Genomic DNA, 18695 nt, shown 5'->3' on the forward strand with positions numbered 1-18695 from the left:
GTTTCCCCCTTTTAGAATGTCATTTTTAGGGTTTTAGTGTCTTTTATTGACTGCACTTGTTTTTCCTGAAGAGCTGCTGAACAGATTTTTATTGTATATTTGTACAATGAAAAATATCTATCTATCTATCTATCTATCTATCTATCTATCTATCTATCTATCTATCTATCTATCTATCTATCTATCTCTATCTATCTATCTATCTATCTATCTCTATCTATCAATACATTTCCCATATTTCTTGAACTTTGTTACATCATAGAATTTTATTTGTACATGGAGATTATAGAAGTGGCTCAAAATTCATGTTTTGTCATTTCTATTTATTTATTCTATATATTCATCATTTGACACTGAACATATGTAACTGATCATTGAATTATGTTGTTATCAGTTATGATGTAACTAGTTCCATGTAACAGCGTTATGTAATTGAATTAGAAAATAAATGTAAGTGTAATCTGTTAGTTACTGATGAAAATGTTAAAATGATTACAAAGGAGGTTACATCTGAAGTCACACCTTTAAGATTTTACTGAGGAGGGTTTTTTCCTCATTTTTTAATATTTAACATGTTACTGAATACATATATTGCTGTTTTTAATTCTTTAGTACATAAATCATGATGTGGGCTTATTTGGAGCACACATGGGTTTAAATGGAGTCACTGTACCAATTAAGCCCATCAAATTTATTTTATATTCCAAAACCTACATGAACTAATGAATACATTTCAAATGAGAGATACATCTTCTTTATAAGAAATGATCTCTCTTATAAATCATGTCAGTATCCATGAAAAACAGCTGAACTTAGATTTTGGTGCTTAATGGCTACACTTACACTAACAGCTGAAACATTGGTTAGAATATTAGAAGTCATCAAAAAGTAATCAAATGTAATAAGTTACATTACTTTGATGAAGTCATTGTTACATTACTTATTATATTTTAAATAGAGTAACTAGTAATCTGTAAGCTATTACATTTCCAACCTAACCTTCCAAACCCTGGTTGTTATGTTTGATGAAAATCTACAATCAAGCAAAAAACAACCCAAAAAACAACAGTAAGTCAGCTGATAATTAATAAAGTTCTGTATTTGCTTCATGATATATAAGTGTGCACATTACAAATCTGCAATATCATGTCTCCTCATGTGACAGGTGAAAACAGGAAAAAATTAAAGGCAACAGCAGTGTGCTTTTTGTGCAGAACTGAAATCAAACAGTAATGCATTCGTTTATTTAAATCACTGGACACAAATAAAGACACAAACCAAAATGGAAAAAAAATCCAGTAACATTTCTTCCCTTTCCACTTTGTCACAAAACAATATTTACTTTTTTTATTTTGACACTTAACTTTTTTTTTTTTTTATACTCAACCGGTACAACAGCTGTGAATACTCAATGTTTCTGAAGAAATGAAAGCACCTCAACTCCAGCACAAACTGTGCAACCATCTCCAGTATTCTTGTATCTGAACTGAAAACAAAAAAGGCATTGGTCCAGCTCATTAAATACATTAATTATGAAACCAAAACTGATCTTAGCATCGCGTGGTTTAGAGTTGGGATTTAAGGGTGAATGGAGATTAAAATAACATTACAGGACAGGGCTGATCAGAGAGAAAGCAGGCAGCGATGAGCCAGAGACACTCACAGCTCTACTGCTTTACTCAGCAGCCCACACTGTCCATGTGACTGCACAAATCTGTGTGTGTCAGTGTGTGTCAGTGTGTGTGTGTGTGTGTGAGAGATGGTTGCTGTATGACAGACGGGGCAGTCTTAATATCCACATCAGTTCCTGATAGATGGAGATGCTCTGGACTCTGCTCCTTGCTGGGGCCTGATAGAAGACGCTGGAACACCCCTCCGCTCGTCTCTGTCACTTCTTCGTTTTTTTTTTTCCTCTTCTCATTCAGTTTCCGTACGGCAGCACTCCGTCCTCAGGCTTTGATCTCGGGGGTGGAGGGGTACAGCTGCTCAGAGTTCTCTGTTCCCAGGTCGTCTGAGGAGTCGCACAAAACGCAAGAGAGGAGAGGAAGAATTAGAAGAATCATGCTGAGGATTTAGATATGACACAATGTTACTGTCAACACATCACAGATCATGTTTAAAGACTGGAAGTTTGCAATTACTGCTCCCATTTTTTTGGAAGCAGAAAACTCACATTTGGGTGGAGAAGGTGGTATTAAGGTGGGAGAACCATGAGACAACTAAGAAGGTTAAACATGATCACTTGAAAGATGGTAATTAACCAAACATCACATGGTCCCTCACTGCACCATTTTATGTAGGCACAGCACTAAATCTGTGGAATACACCTTTAACACCTGCTTTATGAAATATCAATCACTGCCACCAGGAACACATCACATATTGATACTCTAAGCTGTGGAGGAGTGGGAGCTTTTCTTAGTGACTTCTGTGGAAGTGACTCCAGCATTTAAAGCACTGATGATGCTCTTTGCTCAGATGATTGTGATTTGTGTTCAGTGTCATCAGATTGACTCTATTTATATTACTGTGCTACTATACACTAGGGCTGTTGGAATGAATTTCAGTAAAAAAAACAACAATGGAATACTAAAATTACTATTTGAATGTGTAATTGTATATAAAAGTGTTGGCTAACGTTAGCAAATCTCGTCCTTCTTGTCTCAACCTCCCTGCATGTGACAATGAAATGCTTTTGTCATGTTTGAACCAAGTTTTGAGTTTGAGTCTCATTCAGAAAATGAAGCAGACACATCTACAGAGATCCACTCCTGATCACTTCTGAAAAATAATCAATATTGAATATTTGAAATGCTGCAGTTGTCACTAATGTAGTTGTAAATGTTGTCATTATTAATGCAGTAAACTATCTTCAGTTTATGCAGCGCTGCTTTTGCAATGAGGAGAGGATTGTGTTGAGATTCAAATGTTCATTAAATTTAACAACATGAATCATTTGTGTTTAAGCTTAGTTATTACTGAGCAGCTAGTTGAAAAGCTTTAGCATGTTTCTTGGTAATGTTGAGATGCCCTCTAGTGGACAGAACATAAAATAACCACGTTGACAAATAATGAATGAAACTAGAACAGGTTTATAGAGGAAGATTTACACTATCAGTATCTTCCTGATCATGTGACTTGCATTGACTACATAAATGAGAGGTCAGAGTTTGACAGTTACCAGGAAGGACACACTTCCACAGGCCATAGGTTTTCCCCACCGCTGTCTGCCACAGCCTCAGTGTACCGTCCTCAGAGCCACTGGCATACAGCTCACCATCCGGGCTGAAGCGTACACAGTGCACTGGACCAAAGTGACCCTTATAGGACTCTACACACACACACACACAAAACACACAACACACACACAGACACAACACACAACACACACACAGAGGAAGGACAGCAGCAGGATTAGATAAAGTTGGAAAAATGTGGACATCATTAAAGCATCTCTAAAATGATCCAGAGTGAGAGGAAAATGTTCATGGCTGCTCCTCACCCAGCTCCTCCTTGGTGCCGTAGTCAAATTTGTAGAGCTTGAAGTCTTCTCCACCAGCAACAAAGAAGTCCTTCTCTGGGTGGAGGGAGGCTGAGTTGATGGGAGCTGGAGCCTCCACAGTCTTGATCAGGTCCAGGCTGGAACAAGTGAACGAGATAATGTCAGTGTGGAGCAGATACATCTTTCTCTGTATTCAGTGGATCTTTACTGCATGACTGTCAACTGTCCATTACAGACTCAGCTGTTTGATTTAACCGTTTTATATTAGGTATGATCATAACAATACAGTGTAGACAGAATCCCATTGTATTACTATAAGTGCAGAGGTGTATCATCCTGCAGTGTACCTCAGAGCGTTGTAGAAACCGATCGTCTTTCCGTATGTGATCACTAGAATCTCTCCATCAGGCACGTACTCCATGCTGCTCACCGATGTGTCGAACGCCAGCGTCTTCACCTCTTCCATGGAGGTTCTGTCCCACAGCCTGTGCGCGCACACACACACACACACATGCAGAGGCTACTATATTAATACACTTCATAGACAGGATGATGGGAAGAAGCAGCGCAGCGTGAGGAGCAGTGTCACTGACCGGATGGTTTTGTCATCGGCAGCAGAGAGGATCTGCTTGTCGTTGTTGCACCACAGGGCTTTCTTGATGGCTGAAGTGTGACCTGCGATCTCCTGTGGTGCTACACACACACACACACACACACAAACAAACACACACACACACACACACACACACACACCATCAATTACAGTTGTTCACGTGAGTCATTTTAAATGAGATCCGTGTCCAGCAGGGGGCAGCGTTGTTCAAACCAGAGCAGAACGTTGTAACCCTTCAAAATAAATGTAATCCACTCTGACCCACTCTCTGTAACCCTCTCACCTGCTTCTGGGTTGCTTAGGTCATAGATGCGCAGCAGCTTGTCGTTTCCTCCGGTCAGCAGACAGTTGCTGTCCTGAGAGGCAGAAACATCCCAATAAAAATCACATTCTCACACACACACACACACACACACACACACACACACACACACACACAGAGACAGAGCACTGACCTGAGTGAAGGTGACTGTCTTGACGATGTGTTTGTGTGCCAGTGTGAGGACCTCGTCTCCGCTCACTGCGTCCCACACCTTTCTGAAAAGTACACAGGTTGTCTTTTCATTAATTCATTAAGTTCATGTAGCTTCACTCATGTCACAATATCAATCTGTGCATGTGTTAGAAACTAAAATATATTCAGTGATTTAAAAAGTAACCACATATAAATCCAAATCTTCATCCAGTGATTGATTATCACTGTAGTGAACTGCTACTAGGGCTGGGAATCGATCCGAATTTCCTGGATCGATCCGATTCCGATTCGTAAGGTCACGATCCGATTCGATCCACGATTCGATCCGATTCGATTCGATATCGATCTATTTACAGACATAATGCAAATAAATACTGTCCCATGTGCTCCATGTGTTTGTGATTGTGTACGTGTAAGAGGGACACAGAGAGAGAAGAGTCAAGAATCAAGTATTTATTTTAGACAAAAATCCAAGTATTATTTGAAATTTCAGTAACATATCCATGGCATTAAAACAATGACCAGAACTAAACAACAATGACCAAATAAAATATAAATAAATTAAAATTAAGTGGCCCTCTATATTGGAAAACTACAAGAACCCCCTGTACCCAGTCTTTGACAACCAGATACTTGTGAAATGCCATTTACAGGTTGTTCATGTAACAGATGGCTTGATTGAAAAAAAAATAAAACGCCAAAATGCCAAAATGCTGCCATTACGATCAGCTGATAGTCAGCTGATCGTAATGGCAGCATTTTGGACGGAGGGAAAGGGAACCGTTTTCTCCGTTTCATGTTTTTATGTATTTAATAGGTAAAGATACAGTATGCATAGACAGGCTAGTGTTGCCAAACATCAGCCTTCATTCCAGAAGGTGATTTTAGTGGTGCCGCTTCAGCCATCTCGCTATCTTAAGCTTCGGTTTCGTTTAGCCGGCACTCGCTTTTTATAGTGCGCCTCGCGCGTCAAAGAAAATAGTGCCTGTAGTCACCTGGAAAAGATCGATCCAGACATTTTTGGATCGATATCATGCTTTTTCAGCGTGAATCGATATCGGATCGCGGATCGATTTTTTGACCACAGCCCTAACTGCTACAGTCCAGTGATACTTAGTGAGAAGCTGAGCTGTTGCTGATGATGCACATTAATTAAACCATAGAGAATACTACAGCTCACAGGCTCAGCTGTATGACACAGCATCATGTTTATTGTTGCTTTTAGTGTGTTAAGAGGAAATTGTTATTAAAAAGATAACATGACACATCCACATGCAAATGTTGTGGCTGCACCAAGACACAAGGTCTACTTATTCACCCCTGTTGAATCAGCCATGATATCCATACTCCTTTATTGAGGCCATTATGTTTAATTGCATATGTTTTGTCCTCCTCTATGTTTGCAGGTAGCTGTGGATCAGGAGGTAGAGAGGCTCATCCAATCAGAAGATCAGCAGTTGGATCTCCAGCTCCTCCAGTCTGCATGTCTGTCCAAGAGCAAGATACTGAACCCTAAACTGCTCCTGATGCTGCTCTCTCTCTCTCTCTCTCTCTCTCTCTCTCTCTCTCTCTCTCTCTCTCTCTCTCTCTCTCTCTCTCTCCTCTCTCTCTCTCTCTCTCTCTCTCTCTCTCTCTCTCTCCTCTCTCTCTCTCTCTCTCTCTCTCTCTCTCTCTCTCTCTCTCTCTCTCTCTCTCTCTCTCTCTCTCCTCTCCCTCTCTCTCTCTCTCTCTCCTCTCTCTCTCTCTCTCTCTCTCTCTCTCTCTCTCTCTCTCTCTCTCTCTCTCTCTCTCTCTCTCTCTCTCCTCCTCTGTGTGTGTGTCTGTGAGAGGGGAGGGGCCTGGGAGTGAGTAGTGAATTGCGCAAGTCATGTCATCTACACTCCTTGGTGTGACTCACTGGCAGCTCACTTTGTGGCAACTGCTGGTATTTCAGTACTTAGAGTGACACCCTGCGGTGTTTCTATAGCTGCCAGCAGGAAGAACCTGCAACAGGTCACTGCTAGCTGCCAGTAAGCTGCTCCCTGACAGCTCATCTGTAGTTCAGATGTCCAATAGGAACACTAAGGGTCTTTGGCTATGGGACCAGTCATTTTACTGTCCCTGGTTTAGCAATAAATGTAAACTAGTCTAAACTATTCTTTGCCAGGTTTGACGAAGTTGATTTCTCTGCTTCTCATGAGAGCATCCTCTCATCTCTTGAACAGAATAGACCCGAGGACTGTAGCCCAGCTATTGTTTCCACTCTGGATGATGTCTGGCAGCAGTTAAAGAACCTTAATCCCAGTTAGTCAGCAGGCCCAGATGGTGTTCATCCACGCATGAAAGTCTGTGCTGATCAGATGTCCTCAGTCTTGCATTCTATTTTTTCTATGTCTCTGTCTTCATCTAAAAGTCCATTATTGTGGAAGGCATCATGCATTGTTCCTACTCCCAAAAAATCCAATGTGAGCAGCTGTCTTTCTGATCTTAGCCCTGACTTCTCATATAATGAAATGCTTTGAGAGGCCCTGTCCTGGCTCACCTGGGTAGACAGGTCTCACTTTTTCATGATCCCTTGTAATGATCCTATAGGAAGGTGTGAGAGTGGATGGTGCATTACTGTATACTGTATGACATCTATAGCTAGTTCTGTTAAGATTATGATTTTTGGGTTCTAAACTGCATAACACAACTACAGCTTGGATTTTCTTGTCTCGTCCTCAGTATGTCAAACTTGATAATAATCAGTCTGACATCATTTTAACCAATACAGGAACTCCACAGGGCAGTTTGAGCTCCTGTTTTATTCACTGTATACGGTTGACTATAGACACAGTCAGTGTCTACTTCAAAAGTTCTCAGATGACATCACAAGTAAGAGAGTTAATTACCGTAATAACCAGTGTATAAGTCACTGTCTATTTCGGGGGGTTATGTGGGGAAAAACGCTTTTTAATTAAAAACTGGTTTATTTGAATGAACCAGTAGTTATACATTTATAAACATACATTTATACTCAAACTTTTTCAATTTACTTTTTATTCATTTATGTATTTCAATTGTATTGTCTGTATTGTTGTATGTATGAGCTGCTTGGTGGTAAATGAGTTTCCAGGATTAATAAAGTACACACACACACACGTTTATGAAGCTATAAATAAACAGATACTGACTGTTGAAATAAACAATAAATACATAATGTTTATATGTTCACCTTTGACTGCATGGGCGCTAGTTATAGTTAAAAATTGGTGTGCAAGAAACTGATAATAATAATAATATATTTTGAAAATGTGAATAATTGCAATGCAGGTTGATTGAAGGTGTGCATCTAAATGTTCAGTAAGGGTCACCAGTGCTCCTAGTAAATAAATTATATTTAACATTAACATTATATCATATGAAGAAGAAGGCAGACGAGTATTCAATTTTGACAATCAGATGTAGAGCAGCAATTATTAGTTGAGTCATTTGATTCATTGATTAGCTGTCAACTGTTAAATTAATCATCAACTATATTGATAATTGATTAATAATTTTGAGTCATTTTTTAAAAAGAAAAATGTCCAAATTCTGTGATTCCAGCTTCTTAAATGTGAAGAGTTTGTTATTGTAGTCGTGTGTAACAGTAAAGTGAATGTTTGGATTGTGGACAGAATGAGACACTTGATGATGTCATTGTGGGCTCTGGTCTCTTACCATTTACTGACACAAAAACAAACAACTATCAACTACAGAGTCTTCCACAGAACTGATGGATCAGTTTCCACATATTTATCTGATTCTAACCGGCTGTGGTCTGGAGCGGGGAGCTGTTACCATGGTGATCTACCCCAGTTAAAAGTGATACTGACAAATTGGCGAGCTAGATAAAACCCACTAATCACTCTGTAATCATTGACATTCATTGATTATAATCAATGATGTAATTCTGCATATCTACTAGAAATCTAGGTTTACCACATTTTTAAAAACCTTTTATTCCCCCTTGTGATTGTTTATGCTGTCCTATTGGTTAGTTTTTATTGTTTGTTCGTTATTGACTACTGAGCACTTGTATCAGAGGTAGCACTCCAAATCTCATTGTATATTCTTGTACAATGTCAATAAAGGCTTTCTAAATGGCTTGGGTAGAAATCTGATTATTGATCTCATTGCGTGAAAGTTTTTCTAACACTAACAGTTTATACAGATGTGTCTTAATATGTATGTAGAGAGAGATGTATCATGGACGAATGGATTATTAGACATCTTGCTTCCAGACACACATGTAGGACGACACAGGACAATCCACTCACGCTGTGAAGTCAGCCGCAGCGGTGGCAGCTTTGGTGGCGTCTGTGTTCAGAGTGGCTCCCCAGACAGCGCCTTTGTGACCCAGAAACGTTCCTATCCAGTCCCCTGTGTCTCCCTGGCGCAACATGGGCTTGCCATCTGAAACAAAAGGAAAGCAGACCGGGTTCAAATTCTAATCTAGCATGTCCCAACACTGTGTGCCAGCTGATGACAGCTGTGATAGAACATGTAGATACTGTAGTCAACAGGTGCCTCAGACTACCTCACTTTGAAGAGGTCTGATTCAGCTGTTTTCAGGGAGACTTCCCATAGACAAAGTAAATCAAGCACCGAGGGACACATTTAAAACACAGAACAATGACAGCAATTAAAAAGCCGGTAACACTTAGTGTCACAATACAACCAACAGAAACAAGGGAAATATGTGACACAAAGCAGACAGGACTCTAAGTAAAGTTACAGCTTGTACGTTAACCGTTAACACCTTTCATCATCTCTTTAATAAACACTATATCCCTCAGTGACTCACCTTTGCAGGCGCTGATGAGGAAGTAGCCGTAGGGAGTGATTCCACTGAAGGCCAGGTCTACTACAGGCCGGGTGTGCCCGGAGCAGGTGAGCGGAGTCTGTCTCATCGCCATGGTCCTCCAGCCGGGTGGGAGGCAGTTCACACAGAAGGAGGAGACGGTTACGCCGGGTACAACGCTAACGGCTAGCTAGCTGGGTAAGGCTAGCAAGCTAAAAGAAAGACAACACAACGAGGCTGCTAGTGTTTAGTAGAGGTGTTGTGAGGTGAGAGGCAGTGTGTGGCTGCTTTGGTTGTGAATGAGTCAGAATGAACTCTGTTGGTGGATGATGTTTGTCAAACTAAACGGCGGGTCTTCCTCCCAGCGAAGGAATGGCTAGCGTGCTAATAGCTACAACATTGTAACTAACTAGCAACGTGCAACGCAGCAACTCCCGCTGAGCTCATATAGGCGAGACACGACCTGGGGTATCACTTCCGCTACATGTGTTTTCAGAATAAAAGCGTCAACTCCAATAATAAAACGTCAGTCAGTGGATTCATATGGTTAGAGGTGCTGAAATATTCTACTCAAGTAAAAGTACCACTACTTTACTTTGAAATTTTACTTAGGTACAAGTAAAATTACTGATCTAAAAAATAATGGGAAATTTGCATTATTACAGCAGCAAGTGGACAGTACAAATAGAACAGCATCAATTAGAAAGAATAAAGAACAATAAATAAGTACGAAAAACAATAATAGTAAGTATATAATAATAATAATAATAATAATTGTGACATTATTTGCAGCACAACAGTAATATTGGTATTGAGTGGTAATGTACCATATTGTTAATTCACATATAAGTGAAGAGGGAAAAAAAGTATATTATATATATATTGCACAGTTGAATTGAAATTGGTATTATACATGAAATACTAATATTGCACATGAAGGTGGAGTTCTCTTTTGTGTCGTGCAAAAAGGACAAGGGAATATAGATCTTAAACTAGTTGTTTTAATTAAAAGTACACCTTTACAAATTAAAGTGCTATGACAAAATAAAATATGTTGACACACAACATTTAAAACATTTAGGGAGGTATAAGCGTTATTCTAATGCAGACCATCCCATAAAACATTTTCAAACAATAATTTATTGCTGCATATTTTTGTTTCATTCCAGCAGTTTGGATTTCAGAATAACATTTCTGAAACAAGCAAACAGGGTAGCTTTATGTCTCTGATATTTGCTTTGCCAGCTAAGTAGTGAGCTAAACAACATGAATCGCTCTGCACTGTTTGTCTTGAAATTTGTATAATTTGTGAAATTATTTCACATTATGAAATTAAACATACTTGGGAAAAAAAGAAATCTTCAAAATTAGGATAAAAAGACTGAAAATGAATTGAATTAATTCACAATTTTATAATTATCATTTATTTTTTGTTTTATCACTTATGTAATTATTTATTTTGTAATACATTATTTATTATTTCATGTTTATTACTTCAGGTATTGCAAGATTATGCTTTTAGTAAGATTGCAACTATTAAAAAAACTTAGAAGAAAAGAACAGTTCCAGTTATACAGACCTGCAGTATCATTCAAAAACAGAGTTCTTTTTATTTTTCCACGTGACCTAAGCCATTTGCACAATACCGTATTATAGCATATTCCATTATCTATGTGATACTTCTTGCTGTAACTGTGAATATGCAATGCAAAAACAAATCTGTTCAAATCTCTTTTGGCTTTTATTTTGAAGGCTTAACACCGACTTCTTCTCGTGCTCCACGTGAGCATACACGCAGCACAGGTATGTTAGTGCCCCCTGCAGGACACTCACACCTGCTGCACATACTCTGATAAACCATCTCTGATTTCCTCAGTCTACTGTTGGTAACTTCTGCATTCTCTCTCAAAATGCTCTGCGTTTTTTTTCTTGTAGGGTAAAATATGATGTAAATGTTGTAAAATAGGCATAATAAGTGTAAATATACCATAAAAACCCAACAATAAAATGCATCTCACTGGAGGCATGGTTGCTTGCTATAGAAAAGTGATACAGTTATCGGTCAGCCGATATCACAGATATATCAGAATCAGTATGTTGTCTGATATGTGTATTTTTTTTAAAAATTTAGTTATATAGGCAGCATTTTATGTAGATTTGATCATTTTATTCATATAGCTAATTGTAATAATTGAATTCTAAGTGGTGTTTACTGTCATTTTATGCAATAAAGTTTAATATTAAACTGTAATATATCAATATCCATTACATATCTTCATCACGTGTTTGATAACCACATTTGAGGGATCAATGCAAAAAACAAACAAACATGTGTTTTATGTATATATATTCTGTACATATAACATTATCAGCCAACATATCGACCCTAGACATAATATTAAAGAAATAAAATATTAGGTATAAAATTATTACTTGTTTAGGTAGAAATATCCAAAGTTTCTCAGAAATGATACCAGAATAGAAACTCATATTGTGTCTTTTTTAATAACTGCACCACTGTTTCATTCCTTTTTAGAAAAATTGTATTTTCTCCACTTTTTAAATATTTGTATCCTTCTGATATCCTCTACTCAAACTATTGTTATGATTATGATTATTATCCTACACCAAGTGGGAAAATGTTACATATAATAGCAGAAGAACTTGTCGTCAGTGCTGTGTGTTTGTGTGTGTGTGTGTGTGTGTGTGTGTGTGTGTGTGTGTGTGTGTGTGTGTGTGTTTGTTTGTGCGTGCATGCGTGCGCGCGTGCACGTGTGGCAGAGCTGTAACGTTATAACTCTCACTGAGGATCCAAAAGCTCTGAGCCTGCAGCAGGATGACGGAGAGCGGGGAGTGTGCCTTGCTTCACGGCTGCAGGCAGAGATGGCGACCTGAAGCCGGTGAATAAGCAGAAAAACAGAGGGAGGGGAGAAGGATGCGGGCAGGATGATGAGAGGCTGCATCACTTCGAGCATCACACGCGCAACATGACTTTGTGTGAGGATGATGACAGCGCTGTGTGGATATTAAAGGATGTTTCTTCTTCTTTTTTAAATGCCATTTGAAGCAGCGGTGTGAGTCCTCGGAGGGGACACGGTGGGGGTTTGTTGTCTACCTCAGCTGTTTCCCTCCCCTCCGACGGGGCTCTCTGCTGATCCGACGCAGGGAGGAGAGGGCAGAGGGAGGGAGAGAGGGGCGATGGCTGCCGGTGGAGCAGGATACGGGGACTCGGTGGAGCAGTGCCGGGCCGAGGTGGAGCGTCTGAACCGGGAGCTGGCGGAGGCCAACCGAGAGAAGATCCGAGCGGCGGAGTGCGGGCTGGTGGTCCTGGAGGAAAACCAGAGCCTGAAGCAGCAGTATGGAGACCTGGAGGCCGAGCAGGAGGCGCTGAAGCTGGAGCTGGAGCAGCTGCAGGAGGTGGGCTCGTATGGCTCATTACTGGCAAAAGTAGCCTGAAGCATTAGATTATTAGTTCTGAGTCATTTTACAAGTCATTCCGCCTCGGAGGAAGAATTCATAAGGCTGCACAAATAGTCTGATATTACACTACACTTCCACTCTAACAGCTACAAGTTAAAGAAAAAAAAAGATTTGCAAGAGATTCAAGTTGATGTTTTATTAATATGAGTAAATCAACTAGGCTACATTTGATTACTCGTGGCTCTGGATGCTTTAATTCTTCTTATTACCTGTAATCCACCTGCTGAACACCTAACAAAAGAGGCCCAGATATCATTGATTGTGACCAGTAGGCTAAAGAGGATTGTTGTAGTCAATGACTTGTCAAATATTTCTCTTTGTATGGAAGATCATTCCCGCCAGGAAAATACCCTAAATGATTAAATTGACATTTTTAAAGGGACTCATCATTAATTTAGTACTGCACTTCCTTAAAGTTATAGGGACTAGAGAAACCGGTTAATTAAAGAATCATTAAAATTGAAGCAGCAGATGTGGCGATATCCTGACTTTTTGTCTCCAAAAATGCATAGTCCTACATTTCCCATGATGCAGTTTGATAGTACGCTTGTAGATTGTTGTATAGCTTAAATGAGTTAAATTGAAAGAAACATCTTCTGCAGTCTTTTTAATAATGAAGTAATCATGTCAGTGATTGTTCAAGCAAAATGGTTTTTTTAATGCTTTGTGTGTGTAGTGTTGTAGCTACAAAACAAGATATTTGAAGACATTATTTTTGGCTCTGGGAAATCATCGGAAATGTAGTTTTTTATTACTTTTTGACATTTGATAGACTAAATAATGAATCGATTAGTTGCAGTCCTACTTCTTTGCCTGGTAATGACTCATGTCTGTCAATTGCTACGCCCCCACTTTGTATCGGAGGTTTCCTACATCATCAGGGTTATTTTCTCCGACTTGACAAAGCTCCCCCGAACCCCTAGAAGCATCACACAACTGTTTCTACAGGCGGAGGAGTACTTGTTTTAACAAAGATTGAGCGTCCCTTTAAGTTTTAAGTCGGAGCCAAGAGGCTTCCCTTTGACTTACAGACTCATAATTATAAGATGTGAGTTGTCCCAGTAAGTTGATTCAGAGAAGGCTACAGTTATAATTGTGAGACACTTAGTCTGACTTTCTTGAGATGTTGAAAATTAGGGAAGCTACTGCCCACTATTTGCTACTCATAGGCTCATTGCTGCCCCTTGTGGCTGATGATGGGGTTAAAAAAACACAGTCAACTGTTTATTACTCACTGTATTACAGTGGATGTTTCATCCTCATTTACCACAGAAGGCAGTAATGAGTTTGGCCTGGTACATCAGTGTGGGGTGAAAACGTGGTCAAGCCACACAAGGGTGAGATCTGTCTTCAAACATACAGTGTGTTGTGTTTCCAGCTTTACTAGAGAGAAGACTTCAAGGTATTTTATACTTTTTGTGTGTGTTAGAAGGTCTGAAGAAACCATGAGGGCATTCAGGCTGCTTGGTTAGTAAATAATACAGATTAGTGTTGTGTCAAAGTCTGTTTCCAAATGAATTTGCCTTAGACCTAAACCCTGTCATCTCTGTGTCATCTCACCATAACATAAGCCTTAACCCCAGAGAAGAGGAACATTTCTTAATAGAAACAGGACTGGTATATGGAAATTACATGAAAGTCATTTAATCTTGTTATAGCACTAGTAGGGAGACTCTTGATTTACTCTTGTTTTAACACTAAAATTACAATTTCTAGTCCTCCAAACCTCCACCATGCGATCATTCACATTTATCTATCCCAAATATATAGCACAATTTCTGATGGCCGTGTTCATATTCTGTTTCAACCCCTGGCCTCAAGACGTGATTTACCTCCACTGACTCCAATAATCAATGTCAGCTAATGAGCAGCGCCAGACTGACCTGCGATCAACTCATTTTTCTGATCGATATGCATCAGGGAACAGAATTTTCCAGCATGTAGGGTAATGTATGGCAACACTAATCCACCCGTTTGTTGGCTGTCATACAGATTGGGGTTGAACTTGGAAGCTGACTGTGCAGTTACATCCTGAAGGTCGTGTGTGTGTGTGTGTGTGTGTGTGTGTGTGTGTGTGTGTGTGTGTGTGTGTGTGTGTGTGTGTGTGTGTGTGTGTGTATGCATGTGTGTGTAAATGGCATTGGACCTAGGCAGCAGACGACAGTAGCAGTTCATGAATATGTCGTGTCAACAGTATGTTATTTTTAACAGTTATTTCAATGGACAAGGACACTTTGTTAATGACACCGGTGGTCTGTGGGAGTAAATATCAGTCAAGGAGGTGAAGCTTGAACAGACTCATTTTTGGAAGCTTCCCAGTGCGACCATAGTGTTACACTGTCGGCCACTTGGCAGCTCAGCTGCAGCAGTTGGGGGTTCAGTGAGTGACATAATGTAATTGTTTAAGGTCGGTTCACTACAACTACAAACACAGCTTAACCTCACTTACCTCCATGCAGATCATTTTCTTTTTGAAATATGTGTCTCTGAGAGTTCTACCTCCACTACAATACAATACAGTAGAGGTGAACATTTCTATTGTGCTTTAAAGGTGCAGTGTGTGGGATATAGTGACATCTAGTGGTGAGGTTTCACATTTCAACCGTTGAATACATCCCCCCTCCAATTCCGACCATGCAGGAGAACCTACGGAGGCCCTGAAACTTGAGAAAAACTTGAAAGATCCTCTCTAGAGCCAGTGTTTGGTTTGTCTATTCTGGGCTACCGTAGCAACATGGTATCTTCCATGGAAGAGGACCCTCTCCCTGTAAATATAAAGGCTCATTCTAAAGTGACGAAAACCCCACAATTCCTATTTTCAGCTGATTCTACACTAATGAAAATACACTTGTAAATATTATATATTATTATAGTATATGTTCTGCTAGATACCACTAAATCCTACTCACTGCTCCTTTAAAAGAAATACATTTTTTTTATTATTTTAGTTCTGTCGATTAGCCAGAGTAACAGAGTCTGTTTATATTAAGGTTTTCTGCAGTCGGTACCATGACTGAATGTTGCAGCCTTTGTTGGTTTACTGACTTAAAAGAGTCAGAGTAAGTAAGAGTCCACTGATTTAGCATCAAAGTCCTATAACATTATCAGGCTCACGATAGACAGTTAAAAAAAAGTTAAAACACTGATGCAGCAGAACCAGAGATGATCTTGTTCATTCCATGTATTTTTCCTTGTTCAAACTTGGCATCTACATGAACCACAAAACAGTTCAGTTGGAGATCTGTTGCAACTTTGGCAAGAAAATCTGTGTTTATCACTCACAATAAGGCACTGATTGAGAAAACTGTTTTTTAAATGTATTGTGAATAGTTTTTCATGATTGAAAGGAAGAGAAAATATCTTCGAGGACGTAACCTTTTCTCAGGAGTGTCCCTTTTTGTCTGAGCCGGTTGGAGGGGCTTGTTAGTGTCAACAGTTGGCATAATGTAGCTGCATGTCATGAACAGACTGTGTGTTGTTAGCAGTGGTGTTGAGAAATAAGAGCCACACCGACATCTGACAGATCTGAGGTGACATTTGCATACATGTCTACATGCTGTTTAATGTGCTGCAGCTGAACACAGCTAATTGGCTATGCAGCTGCTAACTGACTGAATGTTTCAGTGGTTTATTCAACAAGCTAAGCTGTAGGACAAGATGTGTGTTCATATTTGTAAGTTAAATAAGAACATTAACATGAAAGCTAATGTGGGTTGTTGTTCAGAGTCTGTGGCTCTTGTGTTGTGTAGCAGGATGCTATCAGGCTCAGTGTGACTATCTCCTCTGCCTATGATAGAACACTATATTATTGCTCTGTGTACAGATTTGATTATCTGAATAGAAATAAGGTCTGCATCTACATAGACAGAGTTCTGTCAAATTATTTTAAAAATAGTTTCTGTTTTTTCTTCAAAGGAGAACACAGTGTGACAAATAACATGACATTTGGACTTTAAAGGTGCAGTGTGTAGAATTTAGAAGCATCTAGCAGATGTACTTGGCAGATATGGAATATAATATACATAAGTATTAGTGTATAATCACCTGAAAATAAGAATCATTGTATTTTCGTTACTTTAGAATGACCCCTGTATATCTACATAAGGAGTGGGTCCTCTTCCAAGGAGCTCGCCATGTTTGTACAATAGCCCAGAGTGGACAAACCAAACCCATTTTTCCCCATTTTTTGTGACTTTCATGGACATTTCAGGTTCCACTGTTTGGAGGGGATTCACTTGGTTGGAATCTGAACCTCACCGGTAGATACAACTAAATCCTGCATACTGAACCCTTAAGATAAAGCTGTTGTTGTTTTTGTCTCCTTATAATGTGAGTTGTTACTGAGAGCCTAAACAAGCTAAATTTAATGTTCAGAAGATTCCCTCCATCCTAAACCTTTCTCACCCTTCATCCTCTCGCTCTATAAGCTCTCCCACAATGTGACTCCATCTATACACACATCATCTTCATCTAGTCTCCATTTCAGCCCTGCTAACTCAATACCTCTCATTTCAACTCATTTCAGTTCATTGGACGGCTATCGATCCTCTTTGCCGCAAGGCATGCTGCTTGTGGAAAATAGACACGCCGATGTGAGAGGACTAAACCTCGTTAAATTAGGTCATTAGTTTCTCAGAAAGACAAATTCCTTTAAAGATTAGCTTCTAAACATTCTTCAGCTATGTGACTGTTTCTAGAGTCACTGTCCTAGAAGGCTTTCTACTGCTTTCTCATCTCTCATGTCACCCCTCATAGAGAATGAACTGGAAGGAATGCTGAATGGTATTAGATAGGAGAGAATACAGCAGCTTTATTATCTGCAAAAGCTGAAAAAACACAATATGTGCTTCTTCAATAGTGAAAAGGGTCAATACAGCGCTTTCAGTATTTTTGATAAATGATGCAGACGAGTGAACTAACACAAACCAGTCTATTCCCTCAACATAACCTGCAGTAAGAAAAGCAAATCCTGTTCTTTGAAACTACTGTTTGAATTAATCTGGCACTAATTTCAACATCTGATGCAACTTCCTTATTGCCTAAATTGGTCAGTTTTTTCTGATGTTGGATGATGTGGAGATTATGGAGAGATAATACAACATGAACAAATTAAAAAAAACAACAGCTCCTTTTTGTGGGACAACAGGAGGGTTACGTTGCTAGTTGCTGAGGCTAACCAGACAATAACAGTGCACATGCTTAAAAGTTAACATAGTTGATGTTATGGTAATGTTTATAATGATAGCACAAAGTACAGCTGAGGCTGATGGGAACGTCATTTGTTTTGCTGGATTTGTGATCATTAACTATAAATAGATCTTATGATGGCACTTTGAAAGGTCAAAGGATCATTAAAGTTCCTACAATTCACCATGAGGAGAACATGAATACAAAACCACATTTCCAGAACAATCTATACAGTAGTCGTAAACCTCATACTAGCACTAGAACAGGGGTGTCAAACATGCGGCCCATGGGCCAGAACCGGCCCGCTGAGGGGTGCGATCCAGCCCACTTTCCTTCCTGTGTTCTTTTCCTTCCTTCCATCTGTCCTTAACTTTCTTTTATCCTTTCTTTGTTCCTTCCTTCCTTTCTTCCTTCCATCTGTCCTTCCCCCTTCCTTCCATCTGTCCTTCCTCCCTTTCTTCCTTCTGTCCTTCCTACCTTTCTTCCTTCTGTCCTTCCTCTGTTTCTTCCTTCCTTCCTCCCTTTCTTCCATCTGTCCTTCCTTCCATCTGTCCTTCCTCCGTTCCTTCCTTTCTTCCCTCCTTCCTTTTGCCTGTCTTTCCTTCCTTCCCATCTTATTTCCTTCCTTCCTTCCTTC

At 39.6% G+C, this 18695-nt stretch overlaps 2 protein-coding genes across 5 annotated transcripts in view; one reads left to right on the forward strand and one right to left on the reverse strand.

The window, feature by feature from the left end:
- Window positions 1-1200: 1200 nt before the first annotated feature.
- On the reverse strand, window positions 1201-9850 carry strap (serine/threonine kinase receptor associated protein). Its single transcript, XM_053314113.1, has 9 exons — window positions 9395-9850; window positions 8868-9003; window positions 4571-4652; window positions 4399-4471; window positions 4096-4195; window positions 3850-3987; window positions 3503-3639; window positions 3182-3331; window positions 1201-2011 (listed from the first exon to the last, which is right to left on the reverse strand). Exons 1-9 carry the CDS (start codon window positions 9504-9506, stop codon window positions 1950-1952), a joined length of 990 nt encoding a protein of 329 aa, XP_053170088.1. The 5' UTR covers window positions 9507-9850; the 3' UTR covers window positions 1201-1949.
- Window positions 9851-12589: 2739 nt separating this feature from the next.
- Window positions 12590-18695, forward strand: part of LOC128353412 (protein bicaudal D homolog 1-like) — a 47921-nt gene continuing 41815 nt past the window's right edge. For all 4 annotated transcript variants that reach the window (XM_053314104.1, XM_053314106.1, XM_053314105.1 and 1 more), the window contains exon 1: window positions 12590-12808. In XM_053314104.1, coding sequence (XP_053170079.1) covers window positions 12590-12808 — 219 coding nt within the window. The remainder of the gene's footprint in view (window positions 12809-18695) is intronic.

Source organism: Scomber japonicus, chromosome 23 (genome assembly GCF_027409825.1).
Source record: "Scomber japonicus isolate fScoJap1 chromosome 23, fScoJap1.pri, whole genome shotgun sequence".
Taxonomy (NCBI): domain Eukaryota; kingdom Metazoa; phylum Chordata; class Actinopteri; order Scombriformes; family Scombridae; genus Scomber; species Scomber japonicus.

Excerpts from the sequence above, each read along its gene's own strand:
- strap (XM_053314113.1), bottom strand. The coding sequence starts at position 9,506 with ATGGCGATGAGACAGACTCCGCTCACCTGCTCCGGGCACACCCGGCCT. Across the intron at positions 4,196-4,398 it reads CCTAAGCAACCCAGAAGCAG|CACCACAGGAGATCGCAGGT; the intron begins GTGAGAGGGTTA and ends GTGTGTGTGTAG. Across the intron at positions 3,640-3,849 it reads GGTTTCTACAACGCTCTGAG|CCTGGACCTGATCAAGACTG; the intron begins GTACACTGCAGG and ends CACTTGTTCCAG.